The 24243-nt window shown below is 36.9% G+C and overlaps 1 protein-coding gene across 4 annotated transcripts in view; it reads left to right on the forward strand.

Annotated features, from left to right (window-relative positions):
• LOC100625207 (ubiquitin carboxyl-terminal hydrolase 9X) overlaps positions 1-24243 on the forward strand; it is a 176986-nt gene that overhangs the window by 117290 nt on the left and 35453 nt on the right. For all 4 annotated transcript variants that reach the window (XR_014836125.1, XR_014836124.1, XM_021080952.2 and 1 more), the window contains exons 27-32: positions 10485-10593; positions 11213-11359; positions 12557-12703; positions 14433-14655; positions 18044-18264; positions 20139-20329. Coding sequence is in view for 2 of the 4 variants with exons in the window: in XM_021080952.2 (XP_020936611.1) it covers positions 10485-10593; positions 11213-11359; positions 12557-12703; positions 14433-14655; positions 18044-18264; positions 20139-20329 (1038 nt within the window). In the remaining 2 variants the exon portion in view is untranslated. The remainder of the gene's footprint in view (positions 1-10484; positions 10594-11212; positions 11360-12556; positions 12704-14432; positions 14656-18043; positions 18265-20138; positions 20330-24243) is intronic.

Consider the following 24243-nt stretch of genomic DNA (forward strand, 5'->3'; position numbering starts at 1 on the left):
CTGCTACAAATTTCTTAGCATTGCCTTTGCTGCACTCTACAAATTAGATACGGTGTATTTTCAGTTTTTTGTTTACAATGATTTTTTAAGACATCTTTTTTGACCCATGTATTATTTAGAACCATGTGGTTTAATCTCTTCCTCATATATTTCGGATATTTCCGGGCCTCCCTTTCTTTTTTTTTCCTTTGTTTTTCTCCTAGGGCCGTTCCCGTGGTATATGGAGGTTCCCAGGCTAGGGGTCTGATCGGAGCTGTAGCCGCTGACCTACACCAGAGCCACAGCAACGCTGGATCCGAGCCGTGTCTGCAACCTACACCACAGCTCACAGCAATGCCGGATCCTTAACCCACTGAGCAAAGCCAGGGATTGAACCCGCCACCTCATGGTTCCTAGTCGGATTCGTTAACCACTGAGCCATGACGGGAACTCCCAGGCCTCCTTTTCTTAAACTGACTTTGTAGTTCAACTCCATTATCATCTGAGAGCACACTTTGTATGATTTCTGTTCTTTTTCCTTTCTTAAATTTTTTTTAACTCAGTGTATTTTATTTTATTTATAGTTGTTAAACCATCATCAAACCCAGTTTTACAACTTTCCATCCCAAACCCCCAGCCTTCCTTCCCCCACCTCTTGTTTTAAAAATACGTTTTTTGTCCAGAGATTGGTCAGTCTTGCTTTTTAAGGCCGAACCCGTGGCGTATGGTGATTCTCAAGTTAGGGTTTGAGTCAGAGCTGTAGCTGCCACTCTACACGACAACCTCAGCAACACAGGATCCCAGCTGAGTCTGTGACCTACACCACAGCTCACTGCAAGGCCGGATCCTTAACCCACTGAGGAAGGCCAGGGATCAAACCTGCGTCCTCATGGATGTTAGTCAGATTTGTTAACCACTGAGCCACAACGGGAGTTCCGACATTGGTCTGTCTTACTGAATGGTTGATATCAGCTTGATAAGAACATACATTTCTGATAGAGGAGTTTCATCTATTTCTCCATGAATTCCTTAATGAATTTTTGCCTCTCTTACTTTAAACCTGTGTAAAAAGTAAAGATTGTGCTCTATATCATTATTCATTGCTAATAACTTCCCTTGCTCTGTAGTCTACTCTGAAATTATAATTCTCTGTTAGAACTACTCCAGGTTCTTTTTGAATAGTGTTAGCATAGACTGTCTTCTCCAGCATATTAATTTTAACCTGACTGTATCGTTAGGTTGAGTCTTCTGATAGCAATATGTAGTTGCTGCATCTACCAGCCTACACCACAGCAGCAACAACATCAGATTTGAGCTGCATCTGTAACCTGCTCAGCTTGCAGCAATGATCGATCCTTAAACCACTGAGCAAGGCATCCTCATGGATACTGGTCGGGTTCTCTACCATTGAGCCATAGCGGGAATTCCTGGGTGTTATTCCTTAATCTGTATCATTTATTTGGTGTATTTAGATCACTGACTTTAAAATGGTTATTCATGCTTTGGATTAATATATACTGTATTTGGTGCTTTTTCTATGTGTTTTCTGTGTTCCTTTTTTTTTTTTTTTTTTTTTTTGTCTTTTTAGGGCCACACTCCCAGCATATATGGAAGTTCCCAGGCCACACTCTCGGCGTATGGAAATTCCCAGGCTAATCGGAGCTGTAGCTGCTGACCTATGCTGTAGCAACTCCGGATCTGGGCCAAGTCTATGATCTGCATCACAGATCACAGCAATGCTGGATCCTTAACACATTGAGTGAGGCTGCGGTTGAACCCACGTCCTCATGATACCAGTCAGGTTCATTACTACTAAGCCACAACAGGAACTTCTGTGTTTTCCATGTTCTCGGTTCTTTCTTCTTAATTCTTCTTCTGCACTTTAAGTATATATAACCATGTAATTAGTTATTAAATTCCTTATACAGATCTTTACCATGCTAGTGATTTTTTTCCCAGAGGTTTGCAAATGGCTCACAAGTTCTAAAATTGGCACCATGGAAAATGTCTAGTAGTAAGCTTCTTTGATGTGGTATATTTTTTAACAAGTTCCTTTGAGAAAGCAAATAATAGAGTTTTAAATATTCCATATTGACCTATTTTTTTTTTCTCAGCTTTATTTAGGTACACGTGATAAGTAAAAGATATATGTATTTGTATATTTAAGGTGTAAAATGTGGGGTTTTTTGGAGATGATGTTTGTTATATATATAATATAAAATGATTGTCACATTCAAGCTAAATAATATATTCTTCATCCCACATCCTTAGTGTTTTTTTTCTTTTTTTTTTTTTTTTTGGTTTGACATGGTGAGAAAACTTGACTCAATTCTGTTAGCAAATTTCAAGTACACAATGCATTATTTTATTAAGTATAATTACCAAACTGTGCATTATTTCTTTAAAATTTATTCTTGCTCCACAACTGAAACTTCGGACCATTTGGCCAGCATTTTCCCATTTCCTCATCCCCTGGTCGGTGGCCACCACATCTTAAACATCTCTGCTTATATGAATGGGACCTTTTAAGATTCCACGTGTACATTAGATTATACAGTGTTTGTCTTCCCTTGTCTGGCTTACTTCACTTAGCACAGTGCACTCCAGGTTTATCCATGGTGTCACAAATGGCAGGATTTTCTTCTTTTTTGTAGCTGACTAGTACTCCGGCGTATGTGTATCATATTTTCTTTATGCAGCCATGCATTTGTCAGTAGACTCTTAGATTGTGTTGACTGTTGTGAATAATACTATAATAATATGGGAAAATTAATGTCTCTTCAAAATGCTCTTTATTCCATTGGCTATATATCCAAAGACTGCTGGATCATATAGTAGTTCTATTTTATGTCCTCTAAGAAGCCTTCGTAACGTTTTACCTAACAGATGCTCAAAGTTCTGTTACTACCAACAGTGTCAAATGTTCTCTCTTGCGCACTCTCTCTCTCTCTCTCTCTCTCTTTTTTTTTTTTAATGTCTTTTGGGGCCTTTTCTGGGGGTGCTCCTGTGGCATGTGGAGATTCCCAGGCTAGTGGTTTAATCGGAGCTGTAGCCGCTGGCCTACGCAGTATCTGAGCCACATCTGTGACCTACACCACAGCTCACGGCAACGCCGGATCCTTAACCTGCTGAGCAAGGCCAGGGATCGAACTCAAAAGCTCATGGTTCCTAGTTGGATTTGTTAACCACTGAGCCACGACAGGAACTCCTCTCTCTCGCTCTCTCTTTTTTTTTTTTTCTTTTTGTTTTTGTATTTAGGGTCACACTTGAGGCCCAGGGAAGTTCCCAAGCTAGGTGTCACATTGGATCTGCAGCTTCCAGCCTATGTTGCAGCTATAGCAACACCAAATCTGAGCTCTGTCTGCAACTTACAGCACCACAGTCATGGCAATACTGGATCTTTAACCCACGAATGAGGCCAGGGATCGAACCCACATCTTCTTGGATACTAGTCCTGGGCCAGCAGGAACTCTCAAATGTTCTCTTTTATCCACATCCTTGCCAGTACTTGTTATCCACTGACTTTTGAAGATAGGTATGGTAACAAACCGATTTTGGTTTTGATTTTACATTCTCTGATGATTATTCATGCTGCTCATATTTCATAAACCTATTAGCATTTGTATGTCTGAAAAAATGTCTCTTCAAGCCCTTGGTAAATTTATTTCAGGTTGTTTAAATTTTTTGCTGTCAGGAGTTCCCTTTGTGGCTCAGTGGTTAACCCAACTAGGATCCATGAGAATGCGGGTTCAATCCCTGGCTTCGCTCAGTGGGTTAAGGATCCAGTGTTGCCATGTGCTGTGGTGTAGGTTGCAGTCACAGGTCAGATTTCACGTTGCTGTGGCTCTGGTGTAGGCTAGCAGCTGTAGCTCCAATTTGACCCCTAGCCTGGAAACCTCTGTATGCCACAGGTGTGGCCCTAAAAATCAAACAAATACATAAATAATAAAAATTTTGCTGTTAAATATTATGAGTTGTGCATATTTCATATATAAGCATCTTATCTGATATACATTTGCAAATATATTCTGTCTTCCCAGAGGTTACCTGTTCACTGTGTTGATTGTTTCCTTTGCTGTACAGAAGCTCTTTTCTACAGATAAATTGCAGTCCCATTTATCTAATTTTGCTTTTATTGCTTCTGATTTTGGTGTCATATCCAAAAAAATAATTGCCTAGAACAATGTCAAAAACATTTTTTTCCTGTTTTCTTCTAGTAATTTTTTGATTTCAAGTTTGAGGTTCAAGACTTTTAATTCATGTTGAATTAGTTTTGTATACGAGGTGAGCTAAGGGTCTTTTGATTCATGTGCATCTGGATTAACAGTTCTCTCTATGCTGTTTATTGAAGATACTGTTCTGTGTTCATGGCACGCTTATCAAAGATCAGCTGAGTATAAATGCAGAGTTCTATTTGGGGACTCTGTAGTCTATTCTGTTGATATGTATGTCAACATATGTCTTTATGTCAGTGCTGTATTATTTTAGTTACTCTAGCTTTATAATGTAATTTGAAGGCAAGAAGTATAATACTTTCACCTTGTCTTTACTCAGAATTTCTTTGCCTATTTGGAGTTTTTTGTGGTTCCATATGAATTTAAGATTATTTTTTATATTTCTGTAAGAATGCCATTGTGATTTTGATAGAAATTGCTCTAAATTAGATTGCTTTGAGTAGTATGGACATCTTAATCGGCCAGGGAGTGTACACTTTTTCCCGATCAGAGAGGGACACGGCGTCAGCGAATGTACGACATGGAGACAGCCTCTTTGTCCCTTCTTTCAGGGCGCTGGACTGCTCAAACTTTATTGGCAACAGTGGTTGATTATATAGACAGTTTTTCACTACACATTACGTCACAGTGTTAAAAGTACATTGGTTAACTATTACGTGGTGTAGCAGCTATACATTAGGTTTTAAGATCTCCATCTTAACTAAACTTAGTGAGTACTTTGAAGAGGCCATAGACACAAGAATTTGGCACTCACAAACCTTCTTTGTAGACTGGTGCTTATCGTCAAAGCGTTGTGGCAGGGAGATAGTGTAAGTAAATATAAACCAACTTAACTAAACTAGCTATCACTTAAAAGCTTTTAAAATCAAGGGCAAAACTCACAGCTAGGTTTTTTGGATAATATATGTCTAACTTTTATGAACCTCATTAAGATCCTAACTCTAAAGTTTACTATATAGCTAGTTAATAGATAAACACTATGTTTTAACTACATTGGATTTAAATAGGGGAAAAGTCCTTCAGAATGAAATTCTTATTATACTATTGTTGTAACTTTGTTAAATCACAAATCACCACAGGAAAATAAGAATGGAAAATAGGAATAATAAGTAAATAATCAGGAGAGACTGAAGAAAACTGAATAACAAATAGAATAGCAGGAAAGACTAGGTCACCTGAGAAACAGTCCATGTTCTCCAGTGCAAACATGGAGATTGTTTTCCCAGGAAAGCCCCAATTCTTCCCCATCAACATCAAAGTGAGAGCTGTGTAACCTGAGGCCTGCCCTCGGCTTGTACCACGCAGGCAGGCTTTCATCCTGACCAGAGGCCCACCTTCCGCATGTATTGTTCAGGCAGGCTTTTTATCCTGACCAGAAGCCCACCTTTGGCTTGTACCGTTCAGGTGAGCTCCCTTCCTTGGTTAGGAACCTGCCTTCAGGGGTTTTTTTTGCCATCAGGCAAGGTCCTTGTTTTGAGTCCCTGCATTTTCTCGGCTCCCTGCATTCTCCTAGTTTATGAACACAGGATATCTTTAATATCTTTCATCAGTGTTTTATAATTCCAGTGTACAAGGATTTTCACTTCTTTTGTTAAGTTTATTCTAAGCTCTTTATGTTGCTATTGTTAATTTGGTTGTTTTCTTATTATCTGATTATCTTTTTCCTGATATTTTGTCATTTCTGTTGTGGTCTCTGTATGCAGGTAGAAAAAGAATTTTCAAGATGTAAACCAAGGTGTAGAAAAGGCTAGTTTATTGAAGCAAGAAATACTGTTAACCCAGTGGGCCAACTTCCTTATAATCAGGGAGAGTTGACTCTGGGTGCATGGTCCTGTCTGTTTTTACAGCCCAAAGACAAAGGAGTGTGAGGGGTGGTCTTGCCACACATCTGTTGATGTGCTGATTGGTTGGGGAAGGATGGCGTCTTCTAATACACTTGTTGGTTGGTTGGGTCATATGTTACCCATATTAGGGCAAGGTGAGGTTTTTGAGATTTATTCCTTGGAGAAGCCTTGAAGTCCCACAATTTCTATCAGAAATGCAACTTTTTAAATATATTGATTTTGTATCCTGCATCTTTATGGATTTTGGAGGGACTCTGGGATTTTATACATATATGATTATCACCAGAAAATACATCCTCCTCTCTGTGTGGATGCATTTTATTTCTTGTTGGTCTGGAGAGATCTTCTGTTACTGTGTTGAGTAGAAGTGTCAAGAGTGTGTTAGAGAGAAACATTTCAGGTTTTCACAATAGTCTATGATGTTAACTGTGGTTGGAATTGTATTGAGTAAATTTCTTCCAGTTTTTAAAAGTTTTAATCATGAATGCCTATTGACCTTTGTCAAATGCTTTTTTTTTTTTTTTTTTTTTTTATCCATTGAGACGATTGGTTGTGTCTTTTTTTTTTTTTTTTTTAGCTGGAGTGTTGTGTATTTATTGATTGACTTCCATGTGTTGAATTATCCATGCTTTCCATGGATAATTCCAGCATGGTCATGGTGTATAATCCTATTAATGTGCTGTTGAATTCAGTTTGTTAGTATTGTTTTGAGGGTTTTACATCTTTGTTCATCAGGGATACTGGCCTGTACTTTTCTTGTATTTTTGTCTGGCTTTGGTACCAGGGTGTTGCTCCCTCATAAAATGAGTTTGTAAGTGTTGCCATTTATTCTAGTTTTGGGGAAAGTTTTTAAGGGATATGGATATTATCCCTCTTTGAATAGGAATCACCAGTGAAGTCATCATCTTAGCCATAAATTTGTGAGTTTTTTTAATCCCTAATGCATCCTCCTTAATTGTAACTGGTTCATTTCTATTTCTTGAGTTTGAATAATAATAAATACCAACTTTGTTTCCATAATATCCCAAAAGTAATCTGTGCATTTCAATTCTTCTTTCTTGTATTTTTATCATTACAGATAATGTTGCTAAAGACTACGTGATCATTAAAATAGATTTAAGGTTCTTGTTTTGTGACTTGTCTTTTAAATCATAATAATGAAAGGGGAGCTACATACTAAAAGTACTGTTATACTAGTTTTTACATTTTCCTGTATGGGTAGCTTTACCAGTGTTGTTTTCTTCTTCATGTGGGTTTAAATAACTGGCTAATGTCGTTTCATTTCTGCTTGTAGAATGCAGTTCTTGTAGGGTAGGTCTAGGAACACATTCCCTTAGCATTTTCTTATCCAGAAATTTCTTCTTCATTCTTGAAGTATTTAGCCTGTAAAGATTTCTTGGTTGATCATTTTTTCTTTCACAGTCTGTTACTCTATTGCTTGCTTGATTCCATGGTTTCTGATTACTGTAAATATTATTGAAGATTCCTTTCTGTATGACAAAATGCCTCATCTTTTATGCTTTCACAGTTTTGTTTTGGTTTGTGACAGTTGACTCTAATGTGTTTCGGTGTGACTCTCTTTAAATTTGGCCAGTTTGGAGTTTGTCACTCTTGTTGGATGTGTAATTTCTTGTGTCTTATCAAATTTGAGGCATGTGTGGTTGGTATCTCTTAACGTATTCTTTATCTCTGTCTTTTTCTAAAACTTTCATATTACATGTATTGCTCCACTTAATGGTATATCACACATCTCCTAGTTTTTTCACTTTTCTTTGTTTTATTTCTGCTTCTCACCCTTGATTATCATAATTGTTCAGTACTGTATTGTTTTCTGCCTGTTTATTTAAATCTACTGGAGAACCCTGTTAGAGGTTTTTTTTTCAGTTATTTATTTATTTTTTGTATGCAGAATTTCCATTTGTGTCTTGCTATAATTGTTGTCTTAAAAAAAACAAAAAAAAAAAACAAAAAAAAAAACCATGGGCTGTTGTGTAGGTTGCAGACACGGCTAGGATCCCGAGTTGCTGTGGCCATCATGTAGGCTGGTCGTTACAGCTTGGGTTAGGCCCCTAGTCTGGGAGCCTCCATATGCCATGGGTGCAGCCCTAGAAAAGACAAAAAAAGTAAAAATAAAATAATTTTTTTTAAAATTGTCCATGTATTCATAAATCATTTTTCTGTTGTCCTTTAGTTCTTGGATTATACTTTAAGAGGGTTTTAAAATGTTCACATACAAAGTTGGGCTTTCTCAAACACAGTGTCTATCAATTAATTTTTGTTTCAAAATGGCGATACTTTCCCGTTTCTTTGTATGCTTTGTGATTTCTTGTTGAAAACTGTATACTGCAGTATTATAATATGGTAACCCTAGAAATCAGACTCAATGCTTTCTTGATTATTGGAGGATTAGATTGTATTCTGCCAGCGTTTTGACTGAATACAAAACAAAAAATCTCAGTTTTATGGAAAGACAGAGGGACTTCTAAAGCTTTGAAAGTTGTATGAGCTTATGTTTGGGCAAATCTAAGTAAATTTTAGTAGGACCAGTAGTCTGTTCATTAATTATTAATACTTCTTTGAAACAGTATTGATGAAAGAAGCATCATACAACTTTCTAGGGTTAGGAAAGAAAAGAAGGAGGAAGGCTAGATTTTTGGCAGTTGGACAACTAATTTGGAGGATAAGTGGAAGCCATACAAGTCTATTCACACATCATGTCATTCATGTTCTTAGTTTTACTTTTCCTAATATGAAATTTCTCTTGACATGAAAGTTACTAATGACTTTCCTGAAAACAATACAATGGAAAGTACTTTCTTAAGAATTGTGGTTGATGTTGACAGAATCTTTGCTCTTAAATTGTTAAGTAGGTTTAGTAGCCAAGTAACTTCTATCATTTGGGAAAATATTTGCAGTAAGTTACAAAGTGACTTATCTTGGGTTTGTTTTAGTTATGCTTTGTCTTAGTTATGCTCTGTTTTGTTCCACAAGATGAAAATAAACTTTTGCGTAAGAAAATAAGTATGTGACAATAAGATAGTGAAAATTTCAAAACGGAAAAGTTAAAATGAGACTGAGGTTGAGCATAATACATAGAACTTAGAATCCTTCACATTTGAACCACACATTTATTTCAGAGCTTTAGCAGCCAGCAAGAATACTAAAACATGGTATTTACCGAACAAACAAACAAAAAAATGTAGTTTGTAATACTCGGTTACCATGTAACACCAGTGTGTATTAATCTCTGTTCTAGTGTCAGTGTCTCTAATGTTTGCCTCATCAACAAAGCATGAAAAAAACTTACTTTGGTCAAAAATTAACAACCTCATTATTCAGTACCTGAAAGGAAAAAACAAAATTGAGTTTATTACCTACATTAGTAAGGGAAAGCTGTGTCAGCACATTCTGTGGACAAAGCAGACAATATGGAGTTTAGGCATTAACAATTTTAGATGGGTGTCAGTGGGTTGACATTATTTGTGGATCTAGGTTATTCAGGTGAGACTGGTTTTCCTACTTCTCAAATAAGTGATATTGTACAATATAACGTTTGAATGGCCCTCGAACCTCTATCGGAATCATTGAATTGCTCATAAAATATAGATTGCTGGGCCTCTCTTCCTAAATTTGTATGTCTAAGAAGTTCCCAAGTAATACTGCTGGTCTGACAACTATTCCCACAGCTGTTTGCTTCACAGCCCAGTTTACTTAAAACAATTCTGTGGGAAGCCAAAAAAAGATGTATAGTTTGCTACACTGTATCTTCTACAGTATCTGTTGAGGTACTTTCAGATTATTCTAAGAGAAGTTTGCAAGATATCTTACAAGTAAAAAAGACATCTGGAGTTCCCATAGTGGCTCAGTGGTTAATGAATCCGACTAGGAACCATGAAGTTTCAGGTTTGATCCCTGGCTTTGCTCAGTGGATTAAGGATCCGGTGTAGCCCTGAGCTGTGGTGTAGATCATAGACACGGCTTGGATCCCAAGTTGCTGTGGCTCTGGCGCAGGCTGGTGGCTACAGCTCCAATTAGACCCCTGGCCTGGGAACCTCCATATGCTGAGGGAGCGGCCCTAGAAATGGCAAAAAGACATAAATAAATAAATAAATAAATAAATAAATAAATAAAACATTTTAAAAAGACGTCTATTCTTGTTCTTTACATTTTTGCTTTGAGAAGTCAGATATTAAGAAATTGTAACTAAGTATTTTCTAAGCTGTGTGGTTACAATGTGAGGTTTTACTCAATGAAAAATAGCTACAGATATATCTATTCTGTGGTGCCATCCAAGTTGGGTTACTTTGTAATTTTACCGTTAATTTATCTCTCCTGCTAAAGTTGGACCTTTAACAGTATTAGAATAATTTATTGTTGTTTTTATTCTTAAGACCAATGCTTTAAATAGGAAATGTTTTTATTTCAGAACTGTTCGTCAACTGGCACAGGAGCAGTTTTTTTTAATGTGTACCAGATGTTGCATGGGACACAGGCCTCTGCTTTTCTTCATTACTCTGCTCTTTACCATTTTGGGGGTGAGACATTTTTAAATGGACTTTAATCAGTTTGATTCATTCTTAAATAAGAAATATTAACATTCAAGAAATTCTGGGTTTAGATTTTAGAAAAATTAGTTATATGTAATAAATGAAGTAATGTAAATTTCCCCATTATATTTTATACTATTTATAGATTGCTTTTTATTTGCTTTTTATAAATACTTAAGGAAGTAATTCGCATTGTGGCTCAGCAGATTAAGAACCCGACTAGTATCTATGAGGATGCAGGTTAGACCCCTGGCCTCGTTCAGTGGATTAAGGATCCGGCGTTGCTGCAAGCTGTGGTGTGGATCACAGATGCAGCTCAGATCCTGCACTGCTGTGGCTGTGGTGTAGGCTGGCGGCTGCAGCTCTCATTCAAGCCCTAGCTGGAGAACTTCCATATGCCTCAGGTGCAGGCATAAAAAGAATAAATAAATAATTAAATACTTAAGGAAAAAATATACCACCTTCTTGAAAAATAGAAACCTTATTTTTTATGTATCCTTGTAATAAATTATTGGCACTAATTTGCCAGTCATCTGAGCTTTTTGAAAAATTAATATGCATTTTGAGCATGAACTTATGAATTTATTTTTTTTTAATTATTTTTCAGAGCACAGCAAGAGAGAGAGGTAAACATTCAGATGACTATTTCACTCTTCTACGGCACCTTCTTAATTATGCTTACAATAGTAATATTAATGTACCTAATGCTGAAGTTCTTCTCAACAATGAAATTGATTGGCTTAAAAGAATTAGGGTAAGTTGTATACTATTCCTTTGTTGCTCAGTGTTAAATCTTTTTTTTTTTTTTTTTTTTTTTTTTTGCTTGTTTGTTTTTCATTTGTTTTTATAGCTGCATCTGCAGGATATGAAGTTCCCAGGCTAGGGGTCGAGTTGGAGCTCCAGCAGCCAGCCTACGCCCACAGCCAAATCAACACCAGATCCAAGCCATGTATGTGACCTGTCGCATAGCTCATGGTAACACTGGATCCTTTACCTGCTGAGTGAGGCTAGAGATCAAACCCGAGTATATGAGGTTGGATTCTTAATGTGCTGAGCCACAACTAGGACTATGTAAAACATCTCTCTTATTAAAAGAGGGATTATAGGAGGAGTTACCATCCTGGCTCAGCAGTTAATAAACCTAACTAGCATAGTGGGGTCGATCCCTGGCCTCCCTCAGTGGATTAAGGATCCAGCGTTGCTGTGGCTGCGGTGTAGGCTGGCGGCTACAGCTCCGATTCTAATTCTCATCCTGGGAACCTCCATGTGCTGCAGGTGTGGCCCTAAAAAGACACACACACACACACACAGACACACACACACACACAAAATTAAATTAAATTAAATTAAATTAAAATAAAAGAGGAATTATACTTTTGAGTATCTATTATAAGCCCCCCAGTAATCCTGGGAATAACAAAACATGAACTTTTCATTGGTAAACTATTAACTCATGATTTATAGAAATAAGATACAACTTTAAGTCAAAAATGTCTGATAGATTAGCATTTACCTTTAATAATTTGACCCTTTCTTTACTCATAGTACTATGGAATGTATTTCTGAAATATGTAGATTTTGGCCTTTAGATTAGCATTCTCCTTGTGAGGTATAAAGTCTGCTTCTAGAATTTCTTCATCTCTGCACCATTAACATTTTGCACCAGTATTTCTTATTTTTAGAAGTTGTGCTATGTATTGTAGGCTGTTGAGCAGCACACCTGGCTTGTAAGCAGTAGGTGGTGCTTTAGCAATTCCTTTTTCTTCTCAGTTGTGAAAACCAAAAGTATCAAAATTCCTTTGATTTGATAGCATTCTATCAAAGAAATAAACTGCCTGAAAGAAAAGGTTTGGCAACATTGCATTTAAGGTATCAATCTCCTCAGTTTTATTCTGATCTTTTTCATCCTCCTTTTCTGTAAATTAGTCCTGAAATATTTTTTCTTTGACAGGATAATGTTAAAGACACAGGAGAAACAACAGGTATTGAAGAGCCAGTATTAGAAGGCCACCTTGGAGTAACAAAAGAGTTATTGGCTTTTCAAACGCCTGAGAAAAAGTGTCATATTGGTTGTGAAAAAGGTGCTAATCTCATTAAAGTAAGTTCCAAATTTTTGTACTAGCCAGTTCTTGTGAGTTGTTTGTTTGTTTGTTTGTTTATTCTTTTAGGGACAAACCCATGACATATGTAAGTTTCCCAGGCCTGGGATGGTATTGGAGCTGCCGCTCACAGCAGTAGTGGATCCTTAAGTGACTTAGCCAGGCCTGATTTCGGAGAGGCAGCAGTGGCTGATGACTTGAAGTGAGATCTTAATTATCTACTCAGGGCTTGAACTTGGGCAGCCTGGATAAAAACCAGGAATCCTAGCCACTAAAGTAGCTAGAGGCTGAAATCACAGTTGCCCTAATTCTTGCCCCCTGTTGAAAGCAAGAATGATAAAAATCTACTGTAAAAATTGGTATAAAGTTTATTGTTAGAAACACAGTACAACATGTGGGAGAGCACAGAAATTCAGAGATAATTTGTTTATTTAACTCGGAAGCAAAGCAGCAATATACACCCAAAGGAGAAGTGGGGTGCAGTGCTGAATGAGGAATGAGCCAGAAGAGGTGATTTAAACTACAGTTTAAATCAGTTTAATGTGTAGTTCTTCTGGGTCTTTGTCTCCCTTTGGCCAATTAACTCATTTTATCTTTCACACCTGACCAGATGCAAGGCCCTCTCCCATCTGTGTGCGCATCTTTTAGCCAAGATGGATTCCAAAGCAGAGCATGGTGGGAAGGTTATCCAGACTTATTATGGCCTGGTGCCCCCTCCCTTTCTGACCCAGATGAATCTTTCAGAACATGTGTAGTTGGGGTCTCCTGATCCTGAGGATGGGGGAGTACATGACTTTTTTGTTGTGCCTAAGCAGGGCTCAGCCCCTCTCTGACCCTTTCATTACCATTGTTTAACAAGTGCATAGAAGACAAGTACTAGTTACTTGCCTGTTATTTCTATCTTGAAACATAGACAGGTAGCTGGTTGTAAATGTTTACCCGGAGCCCACCTGTCTCCTACCTCGGGAAGTGTAAACAAGACCTACTTGCAAATGTCTTTCCTAGAGCCCATCTACCTCCTGCCTCAAGTCAGGGATCGAGCCCTGGTCCTCATGGATACCAGTTGGGTACCTTACTGCTGAGCCAAAGCAGGAACTCCTATCATCACCTTTTGAGTATCTCTTAGCCGATCTGTCTTTACTTTTCTTATAGTAACCTTTATATCTGGGGAGCGTTACAGTAATTTTTAAGTAAACGCATATCTCCCTTTAGTCAAGAGATTTTTTTTAAGTTAATTTATTTTAAATTAAGCAGCATTAATTGACTTTGCTGCAGTAAATCCAAATTTTTATTTGATCTTTCTTGGAAAACTTATCTTTCAAGACTCTCATTTTTTACATGACAGTTGTCCAGCCAGTTTCTTCAGATGTATCTTACGATTCAAGGAAAGGAGTATCATTTGATGCATTCTATTTTTATGTAAAATATGCAACTTGCAGTTCATTTTTGATTAAAGGAGTAGATTTATTTAGATTTTTTCTTAATAGATTTTTAAGTTTTCTTAAAATATCTGGAAAATTGAATATGTTTTTCATTAAACATATTCATTATAGTCAATTGTGTTTTGAAATAGGTTTATTTCCGTTGAAAATCTGAAATTGTTTTTGATATAGTGAGATGTTTAATTTTATCAGATAAATAATTAGACTATTTCCATCCAAAGGATATTTTTTCTTAAAATAAATATTATTGGTAACAATAACATGATCTGTTTTTTCAACTCTTTAGGAACTAATTGATGATTTCATCTTTCCTGCCTCCAAAGTTTACCTACAATGTCTGAGAAATGGAGAACTACCAGCTGAGCAGGCCATCCCAGTTTGTAGTTCACCGGCCACCATCAATGCTGGGTTTGAACTGCTTGTAGCACTAGCTGTTGGCTGTGTAAGGAATCTCAAACAGATAGTAGATTGTTTGACTGAAATGTATTACATGGGCACAGCAATAACTAGTAAGTATTTTATCTTATAAAACCATTTTTCTTGGTTGATAATATTTCCATGTTTATCATTCTGGGTTTGTTGAGGGTTTTTTAACTTGTGTTTGTTTTAAACAACTACTATAATTTTAATAACCACATACAGTTAAGGCCGTAATAGGCGTAGAAACTTTGTACAGCAAAATTTCTAAGTGTACATGTGAGTGTCTTCTTGTAGGTGATTCAGGTAACTTGATTTAATGCTTTATTTCACCATATATGAAGTAAAATCCAAAATCTAGTAATAAACCAAGTTTGTTGCTCCAGACTTTAGTACTTAAATTTATGCATGGCAAAGATTTTCAGCCTCTCAGGGATTGCTTAATGCTATTTCTATTTTAATATAAGTTTTAAGAATGCTATAGTTATAGAGTTCTCACTGTGGCACAGCAGAAATGAACTCGACTAGTATCCATGAGGACAAGAGTTCAATCCCTGGCCTTGCTTTGTGGGTTAAGAATCCAGTCTTAACGTGAGCTGTGGTGTAGGTCACAGACTTAGCCTGGATTTGACTTTGCTGTGGCTCTGGTGTAGGCCAGCAGCTATAGCTCTGATTCAGCCCCTAGCCTGGAACTTCCGTATTGAAGATCAAATGTGAGAAGGTAACATTCTAGTGCATTTTGTTCTCAGTTAATGCCCAGGTTAGTCCCCATAAAGCAGGAAACTGTCTTTAGATCTTAAAAGAACCAAAACTCAAAAGGAAAGAGAATGTAAGTTAAAATAACAGAAATGAGATAATGAATTCAATAAATCTTAAGACAAAACCAAGGCATGGCAATATAGTCAACACTAATCTTTGAAAACATCTGAAATTATCTTTCTTACATTGTCAAGAGTGTAAATAAAATATCAGTCATTTTTAGGAGTTTCTGTATTTGTGCTGTGGAATGTACATGAAAAGATATTCTTGAAAACTTTGTTCTCTTTATTTAAATTAACTCTTTTAGCTTCTGAATTTTGTAGTTATATCAGTCGCGTATAAAAGGAGATATATGCCAAACATACCAATGCCCCATCCAGTCCTGGAACAGAGACTATCTCTGCATATGCAAGTTGTAAATGTGGATGTGCCTTTGCTTAGTTCTTGTTTGTTTGTTTTTAACATAAAAGAGAATATACTACCAAGGTTCTTCACTTTGCTCTAAGTTTCCTACCTAGTAATTACCTAAAGTGTATAAAGGTCAATGTGATTCTGTAATTGGCAATTTAATTTGCAGTTCAGTACATTTTAATTTGGGTAATCCATCTCCAAGAGAGTCATTGATGTTTGGGTTATTTTTGGTTTCATGATACATGGTGAGGGTTTTTACGTGATTTATGGTTCCCACTATATGTATATGTTACACTGTCAGTGTATTATCTCATTGGTTCCTCAAAGTAAAACTGTAGGTATAGGCAAAGTAGTTTTCACTCTTGCCGTTTGTAAGGAAGGAAACACGTTTACTCAGAATTTAAAGATTTTGTGATATGAGACTATGATTTGAACCTCAGTGATCTTAAATCACTTTAATATATAATTAATAAATAACATATAAAGTAGGTAATTAAACTAAAAATTTCAAATTTGTGTGTGTGAGAGTAATATGTAATATGATGGGGGAGGTGGTTGTTTTTCTTTTCTTTTTTTTTTCCTTCCTTTTTTGGCCACTCTGAGGCATATTGAGTTACTGGCCAGGGGTCAGATCTGAGGACTGTCGGATCCTTAGCTGTGCCACCCAGGGATTGGGGATTGAACCTGCCTCCCAGCACTCCCAAGATGCCTCTGATCCCATTGCTTCACAGTGGTAGTTCCACTGCTTAGTTGTTCTGAATGACTTCATTGAGATATAATTTATGTGCAATAAAGTTTACTTATTTCAAGCCTACGGTTTAATGGCTTTTAGTCTAATATTAGAGCTTTGCAACTATCATCATAACCTAACTTCAGAACCTTTTCATCATCTCCAAAAGAATTTTTGTGCCTTTCAGCAATCGCAATCTAAGCTCCCTCCACTTTCTACCCCTCCCACCTTGCCCTTAAGCAGAACTAATCTACTTTTTTCCCCTATACATATGCCTATTCTGGCTGGACATTCCATTTAAATGGAATTGTAAAAATGTAGTCATTTGTGACTGCCTTCTTTCACCTAGCATAATGTTTTCAGTGTTCATCTATGTTGTAGTATATGTAATATTCTGTTTCTTTTTTTGCCACATGATAGACTATTATATGGATATAGCAAGTTAATTTATCCATATGTCAGTAGATGAACATATGAGGACTTTTTTTCCGTTACTCTTGGCTATTATTAATACAGCTACTGCAAACATTCATGTACAACGTCTAAGTAATTAATGTGAGTGAGGGTCTTTGTTGCTGTTTTTCTTCTTTTTTTTTCATTCACTAGATTGGATATGCATTTTCATTCTCTTTTTTTTTTCACTCATTAGTTTTCACTTTATTGTAAAAGGATATTAAAGGATGCAATTCCTAATAGGTAGATAGATGTATATTGAGTGAGGTCCTGAACAAAGGAGCTTCTGTCCTCTTGGATTGTGGGGCCTGGCATGATGTCACATGGAAACATTGTGGTTCCCCACATGGAAGCTCTCTGAAAAAGCTGGATATGGGTTTTCATTTCTTTTGAATAGTTATCGAGGAGTAAAATTGCTGAATCCTATTATGACCTTGTGGGGAACTGCCAAACTTTTTTGCATGGTGACTGTCCCATTTTCATTTTTCATTTCCACTAGCAGTGTGAGAGAGTCTGTACTTTTTATTGTCTTTAAAGTTCTGATCCCAGCATATAGAAGGTACTTACATAAAGCAAAGATTGTGGTTACATTGAGAAATTTAATATTATACATATAAGAATATGTCCTTATAAGAAGACTATCAGGGATTTCCTGTTGAGCCTCCACAGCTTACAAACCCAACTAGTATCCATGAGGATGTGGGTTTGATCCTGGCCTTGCTTAGTGGGTTAGGGATTCAGCATTGCCATGAGCTGTGGTGTAGGTCACAGATGGGGTTTGGATCCTGCAATACTGTGGCAGTGGTGTAGGCTGGCAGCTGTAGTTCTGTGTCGATCCCTAGCCTGGGAACTTCCATGTACTGCAGGTGTGGCCCTAAAAAGCAAAAAAAAAAAAAAAAAAAAAAAAATAGAAGAAGACTGTCAGACGCAGCACAGTACTTCTGTATTAAAGATCCTCAGTGTACAGTGGGCACTTTAATAAAATACAAATTTCATATCTCTTTTAACTTAGTATTGCTGTAGTGGTGGTAAAATTCTTGCTAATTTTAATTTATCAACACAGCATATCTGCTGGTGCACAGAATCATTGTTTTCATGTTATGAGGTCCTTTTTTTCCTTCTCTTAGCTTGTGAAGCACTTACTGAGTGGGAATATCTACCACCTGTTGGACCCCGTCCACCGAAAGGATTTGTGGGACTCAAAAATGCTGGAGCTACTTGTTACATGAATTCTGTGATCCAGCAGCTGTACATGATTCCTTCCATCAGGAACAATATTCTTGCAGTTGAAGGCACAGGTAGTGATATAGATGATGATATGTTCAGTGATGAGAAACAAGAGAGTGAGGTAAGTTTTAATTATAAATTCTTTTGTTCTGTGTTGCTAGATCTTGATACCAGATACTGTTTTTCCCTCTTAAAATATTGTATTTCTCATAAGATTTTTTAAAACTATATTTGGTGATAAAACAAGGCTCTCTGAGCTGCTGCCTGTGGCACATTAGAGTGCTCATTATCTCACAACTTTTCTATTTGTTTTTTTTAAAAAGCAGAGTTAATGTAATCATATCTTGTGAGACATGGTAAGTGTGACCTGGAGTTTGTAAAGTGATAAATGTTTTCATTTCTTAACGTTTAAAGTATTTCATTTAATTGACCCTTTTGTATTATTTATCATTTTCATAATCTTTATTTATTCTTAGGATACTTTAAATATTTTCCTTGGGTAATTTTTTTCTTGTAAAGACACAGACTTGTCTTCTACTTTAAATAATGCTACATAGTCTTATTAATGATATTAGTTAATGTAATAGATAGTCTGCCTATCAAAAGTATCCAGTGCAGAACAAAGCAATAGAAAAGTTAGGTTTTTGTAGCAGATCACAGTAAATATAACCGTGTTAGCCCTCTTAAGTACAAAAATGTAGAATACTTTGGGTTTTGCTTATATAGAAACTGTGGGTTGTTTTTTTTTTTTTTTTTTTTAAATCAGTCTTTCACTTTTTCCTTCATACAGGTTTCTAGGAATAGAGAAGACAGAATGCTTCTACCAATAGTGATAGTTTTTCCCTCATTCTTGTGTTTCTTTCCTTCTCTCACTAAGACTGGTTTGGCTCCCATTACTTGCAAGCACTCTGAAACATATACCTGCCTTTACTTTTCTCAAATCTGATAAATTATACCATCCAGGCATAGTGTCTGGGCAGGTATACATTTTTTTTAGAATCACCATATGAGCTGCACACAGCAATGCATAGTTAAGAACAACTATTTGAAAGAAAATTAGAATTTTAAATCCTAGTTCTATAGTTCATCTCACTGCTAGGATGCCAAGTTAGAGACAGCTAGTCATACTGCAAGAAAAAATAAGGCAAAAAAAAGGGACTGTCAGGATAGCTATCTACTTTTGCTACTTGACCCCGTGCCTTATGTTGTCTCAGCACAACAGTGTGGTTGTCTGCTTGTTTATTAGTTTCTTTGCCTGGAGTATGAGCTTTTCAAAAATAGGATCTGAGTATTATTTACCTTTGTAAAATAAGCCTCATATGCAGAGCCAATAATGTAAAAAGTTCTTTGTAAAACAAGTAAATTATTATTTGAAGAGTGATTAAGACCTTTAGAGCTTCTGTTGATGGAACTGTTTCTGCCAAAGATACTCTTATGGCTATTTTTACTGATTATTAATGATTCTGATTGTATCACATGAATTATATCACATGATACAATCTATGAAGAATGCATTTTCTTAAAGAAAGAAACTGAATCCTAGAAAGGTTAAGTAAGTTATTTCTCAACATTTTTGTTTTGGTTTGGTTTTGGCTGCTTCTGTGGCATACAGAAATTCCTCAGCCAGGAATTGAACCTGCACCACAGAAGTGACCCGACCTTCAGCAGTGGCAATGCCAAATCCTTAATGACTATGCCACCAGGGAACTCTTCCCCAAGGTTTATTATGTAAAGCACTCACTTGTCTCCAATTCTGTTTATTCAACTAAACTTTTTTCTCTTAATACTGCTCCCAGTGGATGTTGAAGATTATTCTGTTATTTTATTAATGTGAATTTGTGATGATAAACACTAATGCTATAAATTGAATGTTATGTGCTTTAGATTTTCAGAGTATAAAATAATGGAAGTCCTTATTCATTTGTTTGTATTTGTCTCAACTTATTGCACTTTTTTGAAGTTAAATTAGATCATCCATGATTTTTTGACCTTTAGAGTAATGTTGATCCCCGAGATGATGTATTTGGATATACTCATCAGTTTGAGGACAAACCAGCATTAAGCAAAACAGAAGATAGGAAAGAGTACAATATTGGTGTCCTAAGACACCTTCAGGTCATCTTTGGTCATTTGGCTGCTTCCCGGCTACAATACTATGTGCCCAGAGGATTTTGGAAACAGTTCAGGTAAATTTGGGGTGGATGATGATTTCAGTTTTATAAAAATTTCTTTATACTAACTCTGTACTTCTAAGTATATGTTAATTGCAGTATAGTTGATTTACAGTGTTTTAAGTGTATGCAGAGTGAGTCAGATATAAGTGATTTGTATGTATATGATATATAATTATTTAAAATAAGTGATAAAATTTCTTTAAATTGGCCTTCTTTGTCATCTTGTTCTTTATCATTGCCCCAAGAGGAAGACATAAAAATTACCCTAGGGAGGGTTCTTTAGTTTCTTAAGATGTCATTAACCTTTTACTATGAAAAACTTTTGAGTTAGACAGAAAAACAATGCTAAAATGTAGTCGTCTCCTTGATTCAGCAGTTGTCAGCTGAAGCAAATGCCACACCTACTATTTTTATCTATATAACGATTTCATTTATGTTTTCCTAGGATTTAAAATAAGCATTATGGAGTTCCTGACGTGGTGTAGTCGTTGACGAATCCAACTAGGAACCATGAGGTTGCGGGTTCGATCCCTGGCTTTGCTCAGTGGGTTAAGGATCTGGCGTTGCCATGAGCTGTGGTGTAGGTCACAGACACAGCTCGGATCTGGCGTTGCTGTGGCTCTGGCGTAGGCCAGCAGCAACAGCTCCGCTTAGACCCCTAGCCTGGGAACCTCCATATGCCATGGGAGCAGCCCTAGAAAAGGCAAAGAGACCAAAAAAAAAAAAAAAAAAAAAAAAAGCATTATGATGATACTGTTATCACACCTAACTTAAATAAAAACTTACTATTATTCCTACATCCCACAATTCAAATTTATCCAATTATTTAAAAAAATTATTTTTTATGGTATGATTGGGTATATATACTACAGTTGGGTCTCATGAGTTTCTTTTAAAATTCCAAAAAGAAAAAGAAAAGAAAAGAAAAGAAAAATGGAGTTCCTGTAGTGGCTCAGTGGCTAACAAACCCGACTAGTAACCATGAGGTTGCGGCTTCAACCCCTGGCCTCGCTCACTGGATTAAGGATCTGGCGGTGCCGTGAGCTGTGGTGTAGGTCGGACCCCATGTTGCTGTGCCTGTGGCACAGGCTGGCAGCTGTAGCTCTGATTTCTGACCCCTGCCTGAAAACTTCCATATGCTTCGGTTTTAGGGTGCAGCCCTAAAAAAACAAAGGACACCAAAAAAAAAAAAAAAAATTTCAAGTTTCCTAGAGTTCTCATTTTGGCTCAGCAGTTTATGCATCTGACTAGCATTCATGAGGTTTTGGGTTTGATCCCTGACCTCGCTAAGTAGCTTAAGGATCTGGCATTGCCGTGAACTGTGGTGTAGGTTGAAGTGGCTTGGATCTGACGTTGCTGTGGCTCTGGTGTAGGTCGGTGGCTACAGCTCTGGTTGGATCCTTAGCCTGGGAACCTCCATATGCCGCGGGTGTGGCCCTAAAAAAAAGACAAAAAGAGACCCCCTCAAAATAAAATAAAAACAAAAATTCAAGTTTCTCTCTTCTCATTCTCTCTCAGTAGCTGGGTTGTTGGGATTTTGGTAGAGGATATTTTGTGGGTAGGTTGTTATTTTGGGGTTTTTGTTTGTTTGCATTTATCAATAAAGAAACTTGGTACTTTGCCCTGGATAATTCCCCACAGTCTAGATTTTCCTGATTGCATTCTAGTAGTTTTTTAGTATTTTCTTTGTCTCTGTCCTTGTAATTTTTAGGCTTGCAGGTTATATGCTCCGTCAGAGCTGCTCTGCTGCTGTAACAAGAAAGCAACCATAAACAATACATAAATGAGTATGATGTGGTTATTCCAATAAGACTTTGTTTATGGACATCAAAATTGGAATTTCACATTTTCCCTTATGAAATACTTTTTTGATTTTTTTCTAGCCATTTAAATATATATAAAACCATTCTCAAATTCTGGGGTTATATATAGACAATGGGTTAGATTTGACTCATGGGCTATAGTTTTCTTAGCCATGATTAAGAAGTCTGAGCAAATTGAAATATGTTGTGCCACATTTGCAGCAGGCAAGACTGCTTCATAGGTGGTGATTTACTTCCTTGGAGTAATACAAATGTATATATTTCATTTTGTGATGTTTAGTCATTTAGTCATCACTAAGTCCATATTTTCATTATGGTTAGAGTATGGTGGTATTCTAATTTCATCATCAGATATTCATTAACTAGATTTGGTCTGTGAAGAGAAGCTTACTCATCAATTAGTTAACCTTGTGTGTGTGTGTGTGTGTGTGTGTGTGTGTGTGTGTGTGTGTGTGTGAAAACTAGTATAGATACTGTTTTATTTTTCTTTATAAAATAATTGGTTTACTAGCTTCCTACTCACATGACTGATAAAATTTACTCTATTTTTAGATTTTTATTTTCTTCTTAGGGCCACACCTGGGGCATATGGAAATTCCTAGGCTAGGGGTCAAACTGGAGCTGCAGCTGCAGGCCTGCCCCACAACCGCCACAACATGGGATCCAAGCTGCATCTGCATCCTCTGCTGTAACTTGCAGCAACACCAGATCCTTAATCCACTGAGTAAGGCCAGAGATCAAACCTGTATCCTCAGGCATACTAGTCAGGTTCTTAGCCCCTCTGAGCCACAAGGGGAACTCCTATTTTTAGATTTTAAAAGTGTAATTATGTTTCTTACACTAATTTTATCAATGCCTACTTTGTGTTATGCCCAGTTACTGCTGTAATTACACAGCTCTCATTACTGTATAGAATAATCCTATATAGGAGGTTTAGAATTCTTTCGGCAAAGTACCTCCTAAGTAGATTTGATAGAGACTTCTTTTGAAACTCATGTATTTATAGTACTGTGATACCCATTATCTCTCAATATAACTCTATATTTTATAAATTAAATTCTCAGCCCAGGTCATGGGTGATTTGCATATGTAACATTTCCTACCGCATGTGTTATCTTTCCTCTTCCACTTCCATCAGCGGGCAAATACCGCACTTGTCTCTACCTTTTACTGTACAGATTTCTTTTCTTAACTTATCCTGTCTCTGGCTCAATATGTTTTTTCAGTATTCTTTTTTTTTTTTTTTTTTTTTTTTTTTCCCCTTTTTTGGCCACACCTGCAACATACGGAATTTCCTGGGCTAGGGATGAATCAGCTGGCCTACACCACAGGGACAGCTACACCTGATCCTAGCCATAGCTGCAGTCATTGCTACAGCTCATGGCAATGCTGGATTGTTAACTGATTGAGGCAAGGAATCAAACCAGCATCCTCATGGATACTAGTCAGATTCTTAACCTGCTGAGCCACAGTGGGAACTCCTTTTTCAGTATTCTAGTCAACATTTCTGCCCTCATTATTTCAGATTACTATATTATGAGCTTTTGTCTTAAACATCGTATACTCAGTTATTTTTGTGTGTTCATTTCTATGTAATTATAATTACATATCAAAACATAACATGCATGCATATTTCTGCCTCTAGGTATAGCTAGATCTGTAAATGTGTATCGTTTTTCTTATTAAAATAAAAAATTCCTGTGATTGTCTTTTCTTTTTTCTTTTTTTTTTTTTTTTTTTTTGCTTTTCAAGGCTGCACCTGTGGCACATGGATGTTCCCAGGCTAGGGGTCAAATTGGAGTTGTAGCTGCCAGCTTATACCGCAGCTACAGCGACACAGAATCCAAGCTGTGTCTGCAACCTACACCACAGTTCGTGGCAATGCGGGAGCCTTAACCCACTGAGCAAGGCCTTCATCCTCATGGACACTAATCACATTCCTTAACTGCTGAACCACAACAGGAACGCCACTGTGATTGAATTTAAATGTTCTAAATTACAGTAAGTTTGGGAATTCCCTTCATGGCTCAGCGTTAACAAACTTGGCTGGCATCCATGAGGACACAGGTCTGATCCCTGGCCTCACTCAGTGGGTTCAAGGAT

Source organism: Sus scrofa, chromosome Y (assembly GCF_054392235.1).
Source record: "Sus scrofa isolate SSC_HxYL_T2T_F1_AM1 chromosome Y, Sscrofa_HxYL_maternal_Yorkshire_Landrace_v2.0, whole genome shotgun sequence".
NCBI classification, from domain to species: Eukaryota; Metazoa; Chordata; class Mammalia; order Artiodactyla; family Suidae; genus Sus; species Sus scrofa.